Here is a 20360-nt window from a genome sequence, read left to right on the forward strand (position 1 = left end):
TTGAGTCAATAAGTATTCAACCCCTTTGTTATGGCAAGCCTAAATAAATTCAGGAGTAAAAATGTGCTTAACAAGTCACATAATAAGTTGCATGGACTCACTCTGTGTGTTTAATAGTGTTTAACGTGATTTTTGAATGACTACCTCATCTCTGTACCCCACACATACAATTATCTGTAAGTTCCCTCAGTCGAGCAGGTGACTTTAAAACATTTATAGAGTTTAATGGTTGTGCCAGGAGAAAACTGAGGATGGATCAACAACATTGTATACTGCTCAAAAAAATAAAGGGAATACTTAAATGAAAGAAATAATCTTATTAAATACTTTTTTCTTTACATAGTTGAATGTGCTGACAACAAAATCACACAAAAATAATCAATGGAAATCCAATTTATCAACCCATGGAGGTCTGGATTTGGAGTCACACTCAAAATTAAAGTGGAAAACCACACTACAGGCTGATCCAACTTTGATGTAATGTCCTTAAAACAACTCAAAATGAGGCTCAGTAGTGTGTGTGGCCTCCACGTGCCCGTATGACCTCCCTACAACGCCTGGGCATGCTCCTGATGAGGTGGCGGATGGTCTCCTGAGGGATCTCCTCCCAGACCTGGACTAAAGCATCCTCCAACTCCTGGACAGTCTGTGGTGCAACGTGGCGTTGGTGGATGGAGCGAGACATGATGTCCCAGATGTGCTCAATTAGATTCAGGTCTGGGGAACGGGCGGGCCAGTCCATAGCATCAATGCCTTCCTCTTGCAGGAACTGCTGACACACTCCAGCCACATGAGGTCTAGCATTGTCTTGCATTAGGAGGAACCCAGGGCCAACCGCACCAGCATATGGTCTCACAAGGGGTCTGAGGATCTCATCTCGGTACCTAATGGCAGTCAGGCTACCTCTGGCGAGCACATGGAGGCCCCCCAAAGAAATGCCACCCCACACCATGACTGACCCACCCCCAAACCGGTCATGCTGGAGGATGTTGCAGGCAGCAGAACGTTCTCCACGGCGTCTCCAGACTCTGTCACGTCTGTCACGTGCTCAGTGTGAACCTGCTTTCATCTGTGAAGAGCACAGGGCGCCAGTGGCGAATTTGCCAATCTTGGTGTTCTCTGGCAAATGCCAAACGTCCTGCACGGTGTTGGGCTGTAAGCACAACCCCCACCTGTGGACGTCGGGCCCTCATACCACCCTCATGGAGTCTGTTTCTGACCGTTTGAGCAGACACATGCACATTTGTGGCCTGCTGGAGGTCATTTTGCAGGGCTCTGGCAGTGCTCCTCTTGCTCCTCCTTGCACAAAGGCGGAGGTAGCGGTCCTGCTGCTGGGTTGTTTCCCTCCTACGGCCTCCTCCACGTCTCCTGATGTACTGGCCTGTCTCCTGGTAGCGCCTCCATGCTCTGGACACTACGCTGACAGACACAGCAAACCTTCTTGCCACAGCTCGCATTGATGTGCCATCCTGGATGAGCTGCACTACCTGAGCCACTTGTGTGGGTTGTAGACTCCGTCTCATGCTACCACTAGAGTGAAAGCACCGCCAGCATTCAAAAGTGACCAAAACATCAGCCAGGAAGCATAGGAACTGAGAAGTGGTCTGTGGTCCCCACCTGCAGAACCACTCCTTTATTGGGGGTGTCTTGCTAATTGCCTATAATTTCCATCTGTTGTCTATTCCATTTGCACAACAGCATGTGAAATTTATTGTCAATCAGTGTTGCTTCCTAAGTGGACAGTTTGATTTCACAGAAGTGTGATTGACTTGGAGTTACATTGTGTTGTTTAAGTGTTCCCTTTATTTTTTTGAGCAGTGTAGTTACTCCACAATACCTTAACCTTATTAACCGAGGGAAAAGAAGGAAGCCTGTACAGAATATAACATGCATCCTGTTTGCAACAAGGCACTAAAGTAATACTGCAAAAAATGTTGCAAAGCAATTCACTTTTTGTCCTGAATATGAAGTGTGATGTTTGGGGCAAATCCAACACAGATTGCTGAGTACTACTCTCCATATCTTCAAGCATAGTGGTGGCTGGATCATGTTATGGGTATGCTTTTAATCGTTAAGGACTGGGAGTTTTTCAGGATAAAAAATAAACGGAATGAAGCCAAGCACAGGCAAAATCCTAGAGGGAAACTTGGTTCAGTCTGCATTCCACCAGACACTGGGAGATTAATTCACCTTTCAGCAGGACAATAACCTGAAACACTAGGCCAAATCTACACTGGAGTTGCTTACCAAGAAGCCAGTGAATGTTTCTGAGTGGCCGAGTTACAGTTTTGACTTACCGTAATTTCCGGACTATTGAGCGCACCTGAATATAAGCCGCACCCACTGAATTTAAAATTTTTTTTCATTTTGAACATAAATAAGCCGCACATGTCTATAAGCCACAGGTGCCTACCGGTACATTGAAACAAATGAACTTTACACAGGCTTTAACAAAACACGGCTTGTAACAAAAACAAATAGGCTTTAACGAAACACGGCTTGTAACAAAAAATAAAAAATTAGCAGTAAACAGTAGCCTACCAAGAAAGTCATTGGTCACTATCTTCCTCCTCCTGTGCACTGAAACCACTGAAGTCATCTCCTTCGGTGTCGGAGTTGAATAGCCTCAGAATTGCTTCATCCGATATTGGATCGTTTTCATTGTCGCTCTCGTCACTGTTTGTGACCTTAACCCGTTCGGCAATTTCATTGGTCTAATGAAAGCTTCATGCCGCCAAAAAACTGAGCACGTCACAGAATGTGTTTTAAAAAAAAAAAAAAAAAAAAATTGAAAGCGGGAAAAATCCATATATTAGCCGCGTCATTGTTTAAGCCGCGAGGTTCAAAGCGTGGGAAAAAAGTTGCGGCTTATAGTCCGGAATTTACGGTAAATCTACTTGAATATCTATGGCAAGACCAAATGATTGTCTAGCAATGATCAACAACCAATTTAACAGAGCTTGAAGAATTACAATAATCCATTTTAAAATCAGGCTGTAACACAAACAAAATGTGGAATAATATTACAAAACGTTTATGGACCACATTACCGTATGTAATTAAATAGTTAATGAAATTATAAAAAATTTAAAAACCTTACTGACCTTACAGTCTCAAACCCCTGGCCATCCTAGTATTGTGTTCAACAGCTCATTTTTATCTGATAAAGATACACAAGTAAGTGAATAATATTATTATCATGACTTATCAGTAAAGAAATACATCTTTCCCTCCATCCTCATTGGATTTAGTCACCTGACAAGTCTGGATGGGTGAAAGCATTTGAGTAGTACTAGAAACATCTCATATGTGTGTGAAGGTGGAAGGACTCCACAGAGTAACTCAACTCACCTATTACTGTACCTGAAGTAATAATGAAGTCATCATCTTATTTATTCTGACATGAATTCTTGTCACTAGGTGTTAAGAGCCTGGTCTGGTCCCAACTCCTATGTCATTGTCATTGTTTGTTGTGACAAAGACCGTAGGAGTTGGCAAGGTAGAACAAACAGAATCTGGGACCAGGCTAGTTTGAAAAAGGGCCCATTATAGTCCAACGTTGTCGTGTGTGTGTGACGTCACAGGACACAGGTTTGACTGACCTCTAACCTCTGCGGAGAACTGGGCGGAGTGACGCGTCACAAACAGCTGCAGCTGATGGTCCAGGTCACATGACTTGAGGCTGACATCCCAGGAGCGGATCCCTGGTATAACAAGACAGAAGAAGAGGGTAATGTTACATTAAAGGATAAGTTGGCTATTTAAAACCCTTACTGTTTTATGGTTTCTTATCCTGATAGTAGTACATGGGCCAGAAGAAACTGTAATGCATTGTTAACTTTTCTTTAAACAGCCACTACTAACTTCAATGGACGTGATGAGGGCAACTGTTCAACAGTGGCCCATCCTGTACTTTCGTGGCGATAAACCATTTAAAATGAATTTATAAAATACTAAACTTCCATTTTAGTATTTCTCATTATCTGCAGATCTTGTGCAAGGGCACATGGATAGGAAGTCGGAGCAAGGAAATTGGAAAACAACCAACGTCTTTTAAATCTCTATATCTGTATTATTTTAAATATTTCAGTGGGAAATGTTCCTTAATTTCTCCAAGATGTAATTTAACCCCAGTTGATACTGTATGTAATTGGAATGAATAAAAGTTGGTCCAGACAGCTATTATGTTTTCTATAATATGGAAAAAATATATATATATTTTTTTACAAATGTACCGGACTAGAACATTGGTCAATTAGTTAAGGAACAGAGTTTACCTCAAAATAACTGTCAGAATCATGATGAGATTACAATAATAGGGCATTATAATGGGGGTCATATGATTATGACAAGGCTTACAATATAACTGCATTGTAACATGTTATACAGACACACTGATTATTAAGGAGCAACAGGTTTAGTACAAGCTGAACATTTCTAAGCCATGTTCCGGGGGGGGGTCATACATGTTATAACAAGTCTTACAATGCATTACAACTGCATCATAACACATTATACCTGGATTTAAAGTAACGTATTACCAGAACAGGCACACTGATTAAAGAGCAAGCAAAACAATTCTCATTAATGTTCCAGTCAACTTCCTCGTTTCCAACCCCACAATAGAGAGAGCCTTTGTCAGATTGGATTCGAGTGAAGATTCTCATGAGTTCAGAGAGAAACCTGCATCAGATGTCATTCAACAGGGCCTTAACCGCAGGAGAAGCCTGTCTCTGATCCTATTCAACAGGGCCTTAACCGCAGGAGAAGCCTGTCTCTGATCCTATTCAACAGGGCCTTTAGCTGCAGGAGAAGCCTGTAGCCTGTCTCTGATCCTATTCAACAGGGCCTTTAGCTGCAGGAGAAGCCTGTCTCTGATCCTATTCAACAGGGCCTTAACCGCGATAGAAGCCTGTCTCTGATCCTATTCAACAGGGCCTTTAGCTGCAGGAGAAGCCTGTCTCTGATCCTATTCGACAGGGCCTTTAGCTGCAGGAGAAGCCTGTCTCTGATCCTATTCGACAGGGCCTTTAGCTGCAGGAGAAGTCTGTCTCTGATCCTATTCAACAGGGCCTTTAGCTGCAGGAGAAGCCTGTCTCTGATCCTATTCGACAGGGCCTTTAGCTGCAGGAGAAGCCTGTCTCTGATCCTATTCGACAGGGCCTTTAGCTGCAGGAGAAGCCTGTCTCTGATCCTATTCAACAGGGCCTTTAGCTGCAGGAGAAGCCTGTCTCTGATCCTATTCAACAGGGCCTTTAGCTGCAGGAGAAGCCTGTCTCTGATCCTATTCAACAGGGCCTTTAGCCGCAGGAGAAGCCTGTCTCTGATCCTATTCGCTGGTAGATACTCTGTCTGGGATAGGAGATGAATATCACTTCCTTATCCTCCACCCCCTTATCCTCCTATCTCCCCATGCCTCAATAAGAAGAGGATGACTGTACTTAGGTCATTTTGTATTTTTTCCAGCCTCTGTTTTGCTTCACTGAGAGAGAGAGAGAGAGAGAGAGAGAGAGAGAGAGAGAGAGAGAGAGAGAGAGAGAGAGAGAGAGAGAGAGAGAGAGAGAGAGAGAGAGAGAGAGAGAGAGAGAGAGAGAGAGAGAGAGAGAGAGCGAGAGAGAGAGAGAAATGATCCCGTTGCAGACGACTACGGCCTATTCTCAGAAATGCTGAGTCACTGATATTAATTCTGGCAAAGGCCTCAATGCTCCTTGCTCAAATTGGGATTTTGTGTTTGGACTGACAAAACCCTTGTCAAAGACGTGACAATTGCATCGATCATTATGACAGACAACTTGACATGTTTTGACATGTCTAAAATGTAATTTCCTGGACTGGTGGAAGGTGAGATAAGATAGTGGGTATCCGTCTTTCAATACCTAACTCATAGGAGGTGTGTGTGTGTGTGTGTGTGTGTGTGTGTGTGTGTGTGTGTGTGTGTGTGTGTGTGTGTGTGTGTGTGTGTGTGTGTGTGTGTGTGTGTGTGTGTGTGTGTGTGTGTGAGATCGCTCAATTGTCGTAGGAAAACTGTGTTCAGGAGAGCTCTCATACCACCCTGCATCCCACTGCTGGCTTGCTTCTGAAACTAAGCAGGGTTGGTCCTGGTCAGTCCCTGGATAGGAGACCACATGCTGCTGGAAGTGGTGTTGGAGGCACTCTTTCCTCTAGTCTAAAAAAATGCCCCAGGGCAGTGATTGGGAACATTGCCCGGTGTAAGGTGCTGTCTTTTGGATGGGATGTTAAACGGGTTTCCTGACTCTCTGAGGTCATTAAAGATCCCATGGCACTTATTGTAAGAGTAGGGGTGTTAACCCTGGTGTCCTGGCTAAATACTGTCACCTAATCATCCCCAGCTTCCAATTGGCTCATTCATCCCCCTCCTCTCCCCTGTAACTATTCCCCAGGTCATTGCTGTAAATGAGAATGTGTTCTCAGTCAACCTACCTGGTAAAATAAAGAGCCACCCACTGAATGACACTGCAGCTCAACAACTGATTGGCTCAAAGAGCCAATTAGCATCATTGAAGAGGTCCAGAGAAGTGGTTGATGAAAAACTCTTTACAGTAACTAATTTGCTTGTAATTTATGTCATACAAACTTATCAGACACCAATTCACCCAACTAGAAAATGATACCACTAAGTTAGTAACGGTCAACTAATTATTACAGTGCATTCGGGAAGCATTCAGACCCCTTCCCCTTTTCCACATTTTGTTACGTAACAGCCTTATTCTAAAATGGATTAAATAAAACATGTTCCTCATCAATCTACACACAATACCCCATAATGACAAAGCGAAAACAGGTTACTAGAATTTTTAGCAAATGTATTAAAAATAAAAAACGTATTCCTGTTTTGGTACCCTTCCCCAGATCTGTGCCTCGAACATAAGTATTCAGACCCTTTGCTATGAGACTCGAAAATTGAGCTCAGGTGCATCCTGTTTCCATTGATCATCCTTGAGATGTTTCTACAACTTGATTGGAGTCCACCTGTGGTAAATTCAATTGATTGGACATGATTTGGAAAGGCAAACACCTGTCTATATAAGGTCCCACAGTTGACAGTGCATGTCAGAGCAAAAACCAAGCCATGAGGTCAAAGGAATTGTCAGTAGAGCTCCGAGACAGTTTTGTGTCGAGGCACAGATCTGGGGAAGGGTACCAAAACATTTCTGCAGCATTGAAGTTCCCCAAGATCACAGTGGCCTCCATAATTCTTAAATGGAAGAAGTTTGGAACCACCAAGACTCTTCCTAGAGCTGGCCGCCCAGCCAAACTTAGCAATCGGGGGAGAAGGGCCTTGATCAGGGAGTTGATCAAGAACCCGATGGTCACTCTGACAGAGCTCCAGAGTTCTTCTGTGGAGATGGGAGAACCTTCCAGAAGGACAACTATCTCCGCAGCACTCCACCAATCAGGCCTTTATGGTAGAGTGCCACTCTTCAGTAAAAGGCACATGACAGCCCGCTTGGAGTTAGCCAAAAGGCACCTAAAGGACTCTCAGACCATGAGAAACAAGACCTGGCACAATCCCTACGGGGAAGCAGGGTGGTGGCAGCATCATGCTGTGTTGATGTTTTTCAGCGGCAGGGACTGGGAGACTAGTCAGGATTGAGGGAAAGATGAACGGAGCAAAGTACAGAAAGATCCTTGATGAATACCTGCTCCAGAGCGCACAGGACCTCAGACTGGGGCGAAGGTTCACCTTCCAACAGGACAACAACCCTAAGCATACAGCCAAGACAACACAGGAGTGGCTTCGGGACAAGTCTCTGAATGTCTTTTTTTTTTTTTAAATCTTTTTAATTTAACCTTTATTTAGCTAGGCAAGTCAGTTAAGAACAAATTCTTATTTACAATGACGGCCTACCAAAAGGCAAAAGGCCTCCTGCGGGGACGGGGGCTGGGATTAAAATGTTTAAATAAAATATAAATATAAATATAGGACAAAACACACATCACAACAAGAGAGACACCACAACACTACATAAAGAGAGACCTAAGACAACAACATAGCATGGCAGCAACACATAAAAACACAGCATGATAGCAACACAACATCGCAACAGCACAACATGCTAGCGACACAAAACATGGTGTCCATGATTGAGTCTTTGAATGAAGAAATGGAGACAAAACGGTCCAGTTTGAGTGTTTTTTGCAGCTCGTTTCAGTCGCTAGCTGCAGCGAACTGAAAAGATGAGCGACCCAGGGATGTTTGTGCTTTGGGTAACGGGTGTTGTATGTGGAGGATGAGGGCTGCAGTAGGTATCTCAGATAGGGGAGAGTGAGGCCTAAGTTACCTTCCTTGAGTGACCCAGACAAAGCCCAGACTTGAACCCGTTTGAACATCTCTGGAGAGACCTGAAAATAGCTGTGAAGCGACGCTCACCATCCAACCTGACAGAGTTTGACAGGATCTGCAGAGAAGAATGGGAGAAACTCCCCAAATACAAGTGTGCCAAGCTTGTAGCGTCATACCCAAGAAGACTCAAGGCTGTAATCGCTGCCAAAGGTGCTTCAACAAAGTACTAAGTAAAGGGTCTGAATACTTACATAAATGTGATATTTCCGTTTTTTATTTTGTATAAATTTGCTAAAAATTCAAAACCTGTTTTTGCTTTGTCATTATGGGGTGTTGTGTGTAGAGTGATGAGGAAAACAAATTTGTTAATCCATTTTAGAATAAGGCTGTAACGTAACTAAATTTGGATAAAGTCAAGGGGTCCGAATTCTTTCCGAATGCACTGTACATGCTTAGTAATACTTCAAACATGTTCGCCACATTCCCGAAGTGTTACCAAATGAATAATGCAGGACAAGTTCTGCACAGCACCCCTGTAAATCTATGTGGAGGGCACACACTGCCATACAAAAGGTGGTTGAGAAATCCTGTGAGGACGAAGGGTAGAAAATACAAAATGGGGACTATGTTCGCATCGTGTCCGAGGAGCGGAGAAAGCTGGGGGAGCCCACATTTTCAATTACACTGACAAGGGGTAATTTTCCATGCTGCTGTCTGCCTCACGTCTGCCTCTCTGCCTCTAGTTCTGGCTAAGCTAGTGTGTGAGCTAGGCTATATATCTTCTCCTGACACTTTGTTTTTTGTGGAACATGCCTGTAACCTACATCATAAGCTCATACAGAACATGTTTCAGACGTTTGATTAGTAAGTTATTCCCTATATCTCCTTGTGCCTGTTTTTTAACATGACATTTGCTGTTCCCTGAACTAGTCTATGTTCAGTGGTGTAGTGGAGGGTATACGCCGTATCAATTAATAGGGTTGATGGAACAGGTCGGAATGTTTCGCTTAACAGATCGGAATGTTTCGCCTTAACAGATCGGAACGTTTCGCTTAACAGGTCGGAATGTTTCGCTTAACAGATCGGAATGTTTCGCTTAACAGATCGGAATGTTTCGCCTTAACAGATCGGAATGTTTCGCCTTAACAGATCGGAATGTTTCGCTTAACAGATCGGAATGTTTCGCCTTAACAGATCGGAATGTTTCGCTTAACAGATAGGAATGTTTCGCTTAACAGATCGGAATGTTTCGCCTTAACAGATCGGAATGTTTCGCTTAACAGATCGGAATGTTTCGCCTTAACAGATCGGAATGTTTCGCCTTAACAGATCGGAATGTTTCGCTTAACAGGTCGGAATGTTTCGCCTTAACAAGTCGGAATGTTTCGCTTAACAGGTCGGAATGTTTCGCCTTAACAGGTCGGAATGTTTCGCTTAACAGATCGGAATGTTTCGCTTAACAGATCGGAATGTTTCGCCTTAACAGATCGGAATGTTTCGCCTTAACAGATCGGAATGTTTCGCTTAACAGATCGGAATGTTTCGCTTAACAGATCGGAATGTTTCGCTTAACAGATCGGAATGTTTCGCCTTAACAGGTCGGAATGTTTCGCTTAACAGATCGGAATGTTTCGCCTTAACAGATCGGAATGTTTCGCCTTAACAGATCGGAATGTTTCGCCTTAACAGATCGGAATGTTTCGCTTAACAGATAGGAATGTTTCGCTTAACAGATCGGAATGTTTCGCCTTAACAGATCGGAATGTTTCGCCTTAACAGATCGGAATGTTTCGCCTTAACAGATCGGAATGTTTCGCCTTAACAGATCGGAATGTTTCGCCTTAACAGATCAGAATGTTTCGCCTTAACAGGTCGGAATGTTTCGCTTAACAGATCGGAATGTTTCGCCTTAACAGATCGGAATGTTTCGCATTAACAGATCGGAATGTTTCGCCTTAACAGATCAGAATGTTGATCAACTATTATTTCTTCACATTTTAGGCGCAGAAATGTACACACGGCAGTAGGCCTACATTTGCACATGCGATCAGTTTCATGGACAGAGGTGGAAATATCTGTTAGAAAGAGGGGGGGGGGGATCTAAAGATGCAACAACTATCATGGGTTGCTAATATAACTGGGATAATGCCTATGGCTGTTAGACAATTAAAGTAAGTTGATAGAAAACCAATACAACAGGAGAACGCATAATGAGGAAGTCTGTATAAAAAAATGATTGCCTCCACGTTTCCATGGTGGGATTTTGGCTATAGGCTACTTTGAAGCAAGGTAAGACATGCCTCATACCTCATAATATGAAGTAAAACATCCACGTTTCAAACAATTAAGGAACAGGAAAAATATAGCGATGGTAATGATAGACCTAACCGTTTTCTGGTAGATGGAAAGGCTTTCCCAAAATCCTTCTCTATTAAACGTTAACTAGCTACAAAGTAGCCTATACCTACCTGCCAGAATGATATCATGTCGTGCCATTAATCCGCCACCATCACCTCATGTTTCAGCATGATAATGCACGGCCCCATGTTGTAAGGATCTGTACACAATTCCTGGAAGCTGAAAATGTCCCAGCTCTTCCATGGCCTGCATATTCACCAGACATGTTATCCATTGAGTATGTTTAGGATGCTCTGGATTGATGTGTGTTCCAGTTCCCGCTAATATCCAGCAACTTCGAGCAGTCAATGAAAAGGAGTGAGATAACATTCAACAGACCACAATCAACAACCTGATCAACTCTATGTGAAGGAGATGTGTCGCGCTGCATGAGGCAAATGGTGGTCACACCAGATACGGACTGGTTTTCTGATCCACACTCCTACCTTTTTTTAAGTTACACTACATGACCAAACATTGATGCGAGGGACTTGCTTCCATTCATCCTCAAGAGCATTAGTGATGTTGGGCGACTAGGCCCGGCTCGCAATCGCCGTTCCAATTCATCTCAAAGGTGGATGATGGGGTTGAGGTCAGGGCTCTGTGCAGCCCAGTCAAGTTCTTCCATACCGATCTCGACAAACACTTTCTGTATGGACCTCGCTTTGTGCACAGGGGTATTGTCATGCTGAAACAGGAAAGGGCCTTCCCCAAACTGTTGCCACAAAGTTGGAAGCACAGAATCGTCTAGAATGTCATTGTATGCTGTAGCGTTAAGATTTCCCTTCACTGGAACTAAGGAGCCTAGCCTGAACCATGAAAAACAGCCCCAGACCATTATTCCTCCTCCACCAAACGTTACAGTTGGCACTATGCATTGGGACAGGTAGTGTTTTCCTGGCATCCGCCAAACCCAGAGTGATTCATCACTCCAGAGACCACGTAAACACCTAGCATATTTCACACCATGTAAACACCTAGCATATTTCACACCATGTAAACCCCTAGCATATTTCACACCATGTAAACACCTAGCATATTTCACACCATGTAAACACCTAGCATATTTCACACCATGTAAACACCTAGCATATTTCACACCATGTAAACACCTAGCATATTTCACACCATGTAAACCCCTAGCATATTTCACACCACGTAAACACCGAGCATATTTCACACCATGTAAACACCTAGCATATTTCACACCATGTAAACCCCTAGCATATTTCACACCACGTAAACACCGAGCATATTTCACACCATGTAAACACCTAGCATATTTCACACAATGTAAACCCCTAGCATATTTCACACCATGTAAACACCTAGCATATTTCACACCATGTAAACACCTAGCATATTTCACACCATGTAAACACCTAGCATATTTCACACCATGTAAACACCTAGCATATTTCACACCATGTAAACCCCTAGCATATTTCACACCACGTAAACACCTAGCATATTTCACACCATGTAAACACCTAGCATATTTCACACCATGTAAACCCCTAGCATATTTCACACCATGTAAACACCTAGCATATTTCACACCATGTAAACACCTAGCATATTTCACACCATGTAAACCCCTAGCATATTTCACACCATGTAAACCCCTAGCATATTTCACACCATGTAAACACCTAGCACATTCCATTCACACCATGTAAACCCCTAGCATATTTCACACCACGTAAACACCTAGCATATTTCACAACATGTAAACCCCTAGCATATTTCACACCACGTAAACACCTAGCATATTTCACACCATGTAAACACCTAACATATTTCACACCATGTAAACCCCTAGCATATTTCACACCATGTAAACACCTAGCATATTTCATTCACACCATGTAAACACCTAGCACATATTCACACCATGTAAACCCCTAGCATATTTCACACCATGTAAACCCCGAGCATATTTCATTCACACCATGTAAACCCCTAGCATATTTCACACCATGTAAACACCTAGCATATTTCATTCACACCATGTAAACACCTAGCACATTCCATTCACACCATGTAAACCCCTAGCATATTTCACACCATGTAAACCCCGAGCATATTTCATTCACACCATGTAAACACCTAGCACATTCCATTCACACCATGTAAACGGCGAGCATATTTCACACCATGTAAACCCCCAGCATATTTCACACCATGTAAACCCCGAGCATATTTCATTCACACCATGTAAACACCTAGCACATTCCATTCACACCATGTAAACCCCTAACATATTTCACACCATGTAAACCCTTAGCATATTTCACACCATGAATATGTTCCAAATGGCATCCTATTGGACCCTGCTCAAAAGTAGTGCACTATAAAGGGAATATGGTGCCATTTAGGACGTAGGCCATGTGTCAGAAATCACTGGACAACACCCTCCATTTGTACCCAACTCTCTATCATCCAACATGTCTTTTTAGCTCATATTGAAGATGTTTCCATACTGTACGTGCAACAATTGGCATAGCCCTGGGCTCCCTTGATACAGAAAGAACATGACAGCCATGGTTTTGAACAAGACAACAACATTACTGTATTTAACTGAACATCATTTTGAATGCTTTAGTGCAACGGATTACTCATTATTAATGAGGAGTTTGGCACAGTGCATTTGTAACAAGCACAAGCAGTTAGTCTACAGATTTTTTCCCCTACATGGTCAATTTAGTCTTCCATATTGTTGTTGTTTTTGTAACACCTTTGCTGAGAATGTGTGCAACTGTTTTCTTCCTGTAGCAGGCCCTCTCATGGCAGGCTACATGTGAGTTATTACAGTCTGGTCTCATAGACTAGACGTAACATAGTAAATGTAAATCCGGGATTCTCAAATTAGTATGATAGGTTACGTTGGTATGGTTACATAAGACAGAAGATTACTTTGGTATGGTTACATAAGACAGAAGTTTACGTTGGTATGGTTACATAAGACAGAAGTTTACGGTGGTATGGTTACATAAGACAGAAGATTACTTTGGTATGGTTACATAAGACAGAAGTTTACGTTGGTATGGTTACATAAGACAGAAGTTTACTTTGGTATGGTTACATAAGACAGAAGTTTACTTAAGACAAAAACAAAAGGAGGGTGGGCGTATAACGCGAACATCTAGCAACCCAAAGGTTGCATGTTTGAATCTCATCACGGACAACTTCAGCATTTTAGGTAATTAGCAACTTTGCAACTACTTAGCATGTTAGCTAATCTTTCCCCTAACCCTAACCTTAACCCTTTCAGCTAACCCTTCCCCCTAACCCTCACCTTTAATCCTAACCTTAACCCTTTCAGCTAACCCTTCCCCCTAACCCTCACCTTTAATCCTAATCCCTAACCTTAACCCTAACCCCTAGCTAACGTTAGCCAGCTAGGAATTCGTAACATATCATACGTTTTGAAAATTCGTAACATATTGTACGAATTGCAAATAGTAACATATCATATGAAATGAATGATGGACATCCACTAAATAATACATACCATACGAAATGTAACATATGTAACACAGTGTCTCGGATTTATGTACAGAATAACATGAAATGCTCTGAGACCATGTTGGTTAGGATCACAGGCACATTTTTGGAAATAGATGGGGTATTCGTTTGATAATTAGAAAAAGGCTACACAAGGCTACATACTATGTTGGAGGCTTTATAAAACAACCATACATTTTCTGGGAATCCATGAGACTTGCCTGTTTGTGTCCCTATTTGAAAAACTAATAAATGTATAGATTTTTTCATCAAAGAATTACAGAATCCCTTATAATTATCAAACGAATGTGAAACGTGTAGGCAAGGCTCCACAACGTTTTCGTTCCACTAAAAAGTGGCGTAGTAGGCTATTCGTTCGTGCAAAACTGCTGATTCAATATGCCTGATGCGTCATTTTTTTCCATTGGGAAACCGGCCGCACATTCTTCATATCTTTCAATTGCATCTTATACATTTCAATCCGTTCTATGTTATCTTTTTTTAAATAAAGGTATCTATTGGAGGTTATGCATGCTGGAATTACAGAATTCGTGTGTAAAAGTGAGACTCGTTGAAGTTGCCTACTCACCCCGCTCTAAGTGGTCTCTGGCGCGTTGCAGCTGGTGGTCTGTCGCTATCTCTCCGATCACTATGAGCATGTAGTAGTTCCCTTGGCTGAAAGGGGGTCCTCGGCACCGCTTCTCTCCAAGGTCCTGAATTCGCTTCTCGGACCCCAGCCGCGAGCTGCTCTCTTCCTCCAGCACTGCGGTGAGCGGACCTCTAGCCGGGATCTCCATGGCAACACCCCAGCGAGCAGACGCCGGGGACGGTTCTATCTCCATGACAACTTCCACAAGCACGGAGTGTGCAGCGGAAAGGTAGGAGGAGTATTAGAACGTTCACTTTTGGAGCTTTTTACTTCCATTTGATTGGTCGAAAGGCCCATGTAGCAGGATGATGTCACATATTGAGTTATCGGGCAAGTCCAAGGGGTCGGACCTTGATTTTGGAAACGGTGAGCCCCCCCCCTGCAAATAATATGATTAGATTGAAATCTCAAAGGTAAATTATAAATACCAAAATACCAATGGGCTGACTTCTGCAGCATCTCAAAGTGTATTTTAAGTAGCTTACAGCCTATTCTGAGAACAACACACACACAGACACACACACACAGACACACAGACACACACACACACACACACACACACACACACACACACACACACACACACACACACACACACACACACACACACACAGATCAAATAACATTTATGCAGTTTGTCAAAGTGTGTTTATGTTAGCCTCTGTACAAATTGGCAGATTACAGTGTCAGTATGTTACCAGTGTAATTCCAAAGCCATGGTAAACTGCTGATTCCCCTTCTGAAATTTGCACATTTCTCAGACAGTTTGGCGATGCCAGTCTGAGTGACGAAAAAAAACGCAACAGAGGGAGGATCTGTGGCAGCAAGCTATTCATATACGCTGTTATATATATATATATATAATGAAACAGATCGCTGTTATATCTCTTCCTATCTATCTATCTATCTATCTATCTATCTATCTATCTATCTATCTATCTATCTATCTATCTATCTATCTATCTATCTATCTATCTATCTATCTATCTATCTATCTATCTATCTATCTATCTATCTATCTATCTATCTATCTATCATCATTAGTATGATATATATATATATATTATCATTAGTATGATATCATATATATACTGTATATTCACGTCACCAAATAATTGATTAAAACACACTGTTTTGCAATGAAAATCTACAGTAGCCTCAACAGCACTCTGTAGGATAACACCATGGTGTAGCCGGAGAACAGATAGCTGCCGTCCTCCTCTGGGTACATTGACTTCAATACAAAACTTAGGAGGATCCTGGTTCTCAGCCCCTTCCATAGACTTACACAGTAATTTTGACAACTTCTGGAGGATGTCCTCCAACTTATCAGAGCTCTTGCATCATGAACTGACATGTTGTCCACCCAATCAAGGGATCATATAATTAATCTAGTACTGAAAGCATAAGCTACAGCTAGCTAGCACTGCAGTGCATAAAATGTGGTGAGTAGTTGACTCCGAGAAAAAGACCATAGTTGAACAGTTTTGAACAAAATAATTTCTTACAAAATCAGGAGAAGCAGCAAGGCGAAAGACCTGTCTATTTTTTCACCACTTTCACTTACTTAGCTAGCTAATGCACCTAGCTAATTTAAGCTACTCAAATACCCGGCTCAAACAGAAAGGAATGCTATTTATGTTAGCTAGCTGGCTAAGGCTATCCAACACTGGAACTCATCCAAGTCATGGTAAGCTTTCAATTTAATTAATTTATTTCCACAGGTGCCCGCCATTTTAACTGCTAAACTGCTTGCTGTACACTGTACTTCATGATTGTAGCGGCTTTACTAACGTTTTAGTCCTAGTAGCTATGTTGACGATGTAGACTCTGTGTAGCGGTTAGCTCCAAGACAGGATGTTGTCGAGGCACAGATCTGAGGAAGGGTACATTTCTGTCCCCAAGAACACAGTAGCCTCCATCATTATTAAATGGTAAGAAGTTTGGAACCACCAAGACACTTCCTAGAGCTGGCCGCCCAGCTAAAAACTGAGCAATCGGGGGAGAAGGACCTTGGTCAGGGAGGGGACCAAGATCACCATGGTCACTCTGACAGAGCTCCAGAGTGCCTCTGTGGACATGTGAGAACCTTCCAGAAGGACAAGCATCTCTGCAGCACTCCACCAATCAGGCCTTTATGGTAGAGTTGCCAGACTGAAGTCATCCTCAGTAAAAGGCACATGACAGCCCGCTTGGAATTTGCCAAAGGCACCTAAAGGACTCTGAGATCATGAGAAACAAGATTCTCTGGTCTGATGAAACCAATATTGAACTCTTTGGCCTGAATGCCAAGCGTCACGTCTGGAGGAAACCTGGCACCATCCCTACGGTGAAGCATGGTGGTGGCAGCATCATGCTGTGGGGATGTTTTTCAGCGGCAGGGACTGAGAAACTAATCAGGATTGAGGGAAAGATGAACAGAGCAAAGTACAGAAAGATCCAAAGTGCTCAGGACCTCAGACTGGGGCAAAGGTTCACCTTCCAACAGGACAACGACCCTAAGCACACAGCCAAGAAAACACAGGAGTGGCTTCTGAATGTCCCAGCCAGAGCCTGGACTTGAACCAAATCAAACCTCTCTGGGTCTGAATACTTATGCAAATGTGATATTTCAGTTTTTTATGTTTAATACTTTTGCAAAAATTTCTAAAAACCTGTTTTTGCTTTGTCATTATGGTGTATTGTGTGTAAATTGACGAGGAAAAAAATGTATTTAATCAATTTTAGAATTAGTCTATAACGTAAAATCTTTTGGAAAAAGTCAAAGGGTCTGTATACTTTCCGAATACACTGTATGTCTTCCTCAACGAGGACTATCCGGAAGCTGTATGCCAGAAGAGAAAATAACTTATCCCAGCTATGAAATCTGTCAGAGCGCGTGGGGACATTGCTTACGTCCGCTATGACAGGCTCATTTTCCACCCTCCCTCCCAAAAGCCTCGAAGGGATGAGAGAGCTAAGCCTATGGGTTCTTAGCTTCAACCCTGCAGCACACACACACACACACCAATTGATTGATGGACTGCTGAATGTATATTTTTTTATCTTGCTTTGTCTGCTCTTTACAGTATTATGTCTATCTCTGATAAGCTACCCAGGAAAGGGCTGGAAATAGCCCATACTAATATATGTAGCCTTAGGAATAAGGTTCATGTAATCAATAACTTGCTACCATCAGATAACATTCATATATTAGCCATTTTTGAGACTCACTTAGATTATTCATTTGATACAGCAGTAGCAATACAAGGATATAACATCTATAGAAGAGACATGAATTCTTATGGGGGAGGTGTTGCTGTATATATTCAGAGCCATATCCCTGTAATGTTTAGAGAAGAGCTTATGTCAAGTGTTATTGAAGTGTTGGGGTTGCAGGTTCACTTGGCACATCTAAAGCCTTTTCTTTTGTGGTGTTGCTATAGGCCACCAAGTGCTAACAGTCTGTATGTAAATAATGTGTGAAATGCTTGATAGTGTATGTGATGTAAACAGAGAGGTCTACTTTCTTGGGGACGTGAATATTAACTGTTTTTCATCAAGCTGTCTGCTCAAGAGGAAGCTTCTCACTGTAACCAGTCCCTTTAATCTGGTTCAGGTTATTTTAAAAAACGACCAGGGTGTTCACAAACACTACAGGAACAAGATTGTCCGCATGTATTGGTCACATTTTTACTAATATTGTAGAACTTTGTTCTAAAGCTGCATCTGTACCCATTGGACGCAGTGACCACAATATAGTGGCTATATCCAGGAAAGCCAAAGTTCCAACAGCTGGGCCTAAAATAGTGTATAAGAGATCATACAAAAGATTTTGCTGTGACTCGTGATTGTAACGACGTGCGCTGAGAGTCAGGAAGCAAGTTCAGGGAGTGAGTGTTTTAATAAATAAACGTAACATAGTACAAAACAAGAAAACACGAATGCACAGACAAAGGGAGTGACATATATAGGGTGAGGTAATCAGGGAAGTGATGGAGTCCAGGTGAGTCTGATGACACGCAGGTGCGCGTAACGATGGTGACAGGTGTGCTCCATAATGAGCAGCCTGGTGACCTAGAGGCAGGAGAGGGAGCACACGTGACAGTACCTTCCGACGCGTGGCTCCAGCCGCAGGACGCTGACCAAAATGACGATCCTGGGGATCAGGAGCGAACCGGTCACCCCTGCTGATGCACGGGAACTTGTCGCCGACTGGGGTGAGGGAACCGGACAGACCGGCTGAGGCAGGGGAGCCGGACAAGCCGGCTGAGGCAGGGGAGACGGACAAGCCGGCTGAGGCAGGGGAGCCGGACAAGCCGGCTGAGGCATGAGAGCCTGATGAGCCGGCTGAGGCATGAGAGCCTGACCAACCGGCGGAGGCAGGAGAGCCTGGTGATCTGTCTGAGGCAAGAGAGACTGACCAACCGGCGGAGGCAGGAGAGCCTGGTGATCTGTCTGAGGCATGAGAGACTGTAGCGGCTCCCGGACCCGACGGCATTCCCACCGAAACAAGAAAAGAAAAAAAACACTCCCTGATGCTTCCCTTAGGTGAGGCGTCATTCTGAAACAACGTGCGCTGAGAGTCAGGAAGCTAGTTCAGGGAGTGAGTGTTTTAATAAATAAACGTAACATAATACAAAACAAGAAACCATGAACAACGCACAGACATGACACAGAAACAATGATGTCTGGGGAAAAGAACCAAAGAGAGTGACATATATAGGGAAGGTAATCAGGGAAGTGATGTAGTCCAGGTTAGTCTGACGACACGCAGGTGCACGTAACGATGGTGACAGGTGTGCGGCATAATGAGTAGCCTCGTGACCTAGAGGCCAGAGAGGGAGCACATGTGACAATGATGTTAAACATATATTAAGAATGATGGAAAAAACTTGAGTACTTTAAATGAAATGATGGGCAGAAAGACAAATTCAACTTCATCTTCAGATGACTTATTCATTGCAAAACCATTTAATGTTTCCAATTCTTTTAAACGATTATGTAATTTGCGAAGTGGCAAATGTAGGCAGGAAATGCCAACAATGAACAGTGAGCCACCGTACATATGCATAAAAAACGAATAATGAAAGAAAAGCATTGCAAGTTTGAATTTTGTCAAGTTAGTGTGGGAGAGGTGGGAAAATGATTGTTATTGATCAATAATGACAAACCTCCTGGCATTGACAACTTAGATGGAAAGCTACTGAGGATGGTAGCTGACTCTATAGCCACTGCTATCTGTCATATATTTAATCTGAGCCTAGAGGAAAGTCTTTGTCCTCAGGCCTGGAGGGAAGCCAAAGTCTTTTCCCTACCCAAGAGTGGTAAAGCGGCCTTTACTGGTTCTAACAGCAGACCTATAAGCTTGTTGCCAGCTCGTAGCAAACTTGGAAAAACTTGTGTTGGAACAAATACAATGCTATTTCTCTGTAAACAAATGAACAACAGACTTCCAGCATGTTTATAGAGAAGGACACTCAACATATACTTCACTGACACAAATGACTGATGATTGGTTGA

The 20360-nt window shown here is 42.8% G+C and overlaps 1 protein-coding gene across 6 annotated transcripts in view; it reads right to left on the reverse strand.

Annotated features, from left to right (window-relative positions):
* LOC106584644 (microtubule-associated protein 1B-like) overlaps window positions 1–15058 on the reverse strand; it is an 83549-nt gene extending 68491 nt beyond the window's left edge. For all 6 annotated transcript variants that reach the window (XM_045706486.1, XM_045706485.1, XM_045706483.1 and 3 more), the window contains exons 1-2: window positions 14799–15058; window positions 3603–3704 (exon numbers count right to left, since the gene is read on the reverse strand). In XM_045706486.1, coding sequence (XP_045562442.1) covers window positions 3603–3704; window positions 14799–15051 — 355 coding nt within the window. In that variant the 5' untranslated portion in view covers window positions 15052–15058. The remainder of the gene's footprint in view (window positions 1–3602; window positions 3705–14798) is intronic.
* Between the last annotated feature and the right edge of the window lie 5302 nt (window positions 15059–20360).

This window comes from Salmo salar, chromosome ssa23 (genome assembly GCF_905237065.1).
Source record: "Salmo salar chromosome ssa23, Ssal_v3.1, whole genome shotgun sequence".
Taxonomy (NCBI): Eukaryota; Metazoa; Chordata; class Actinopteri; order Salmoniformes; family Salmonidae; genus Salmo; species Salmo salar.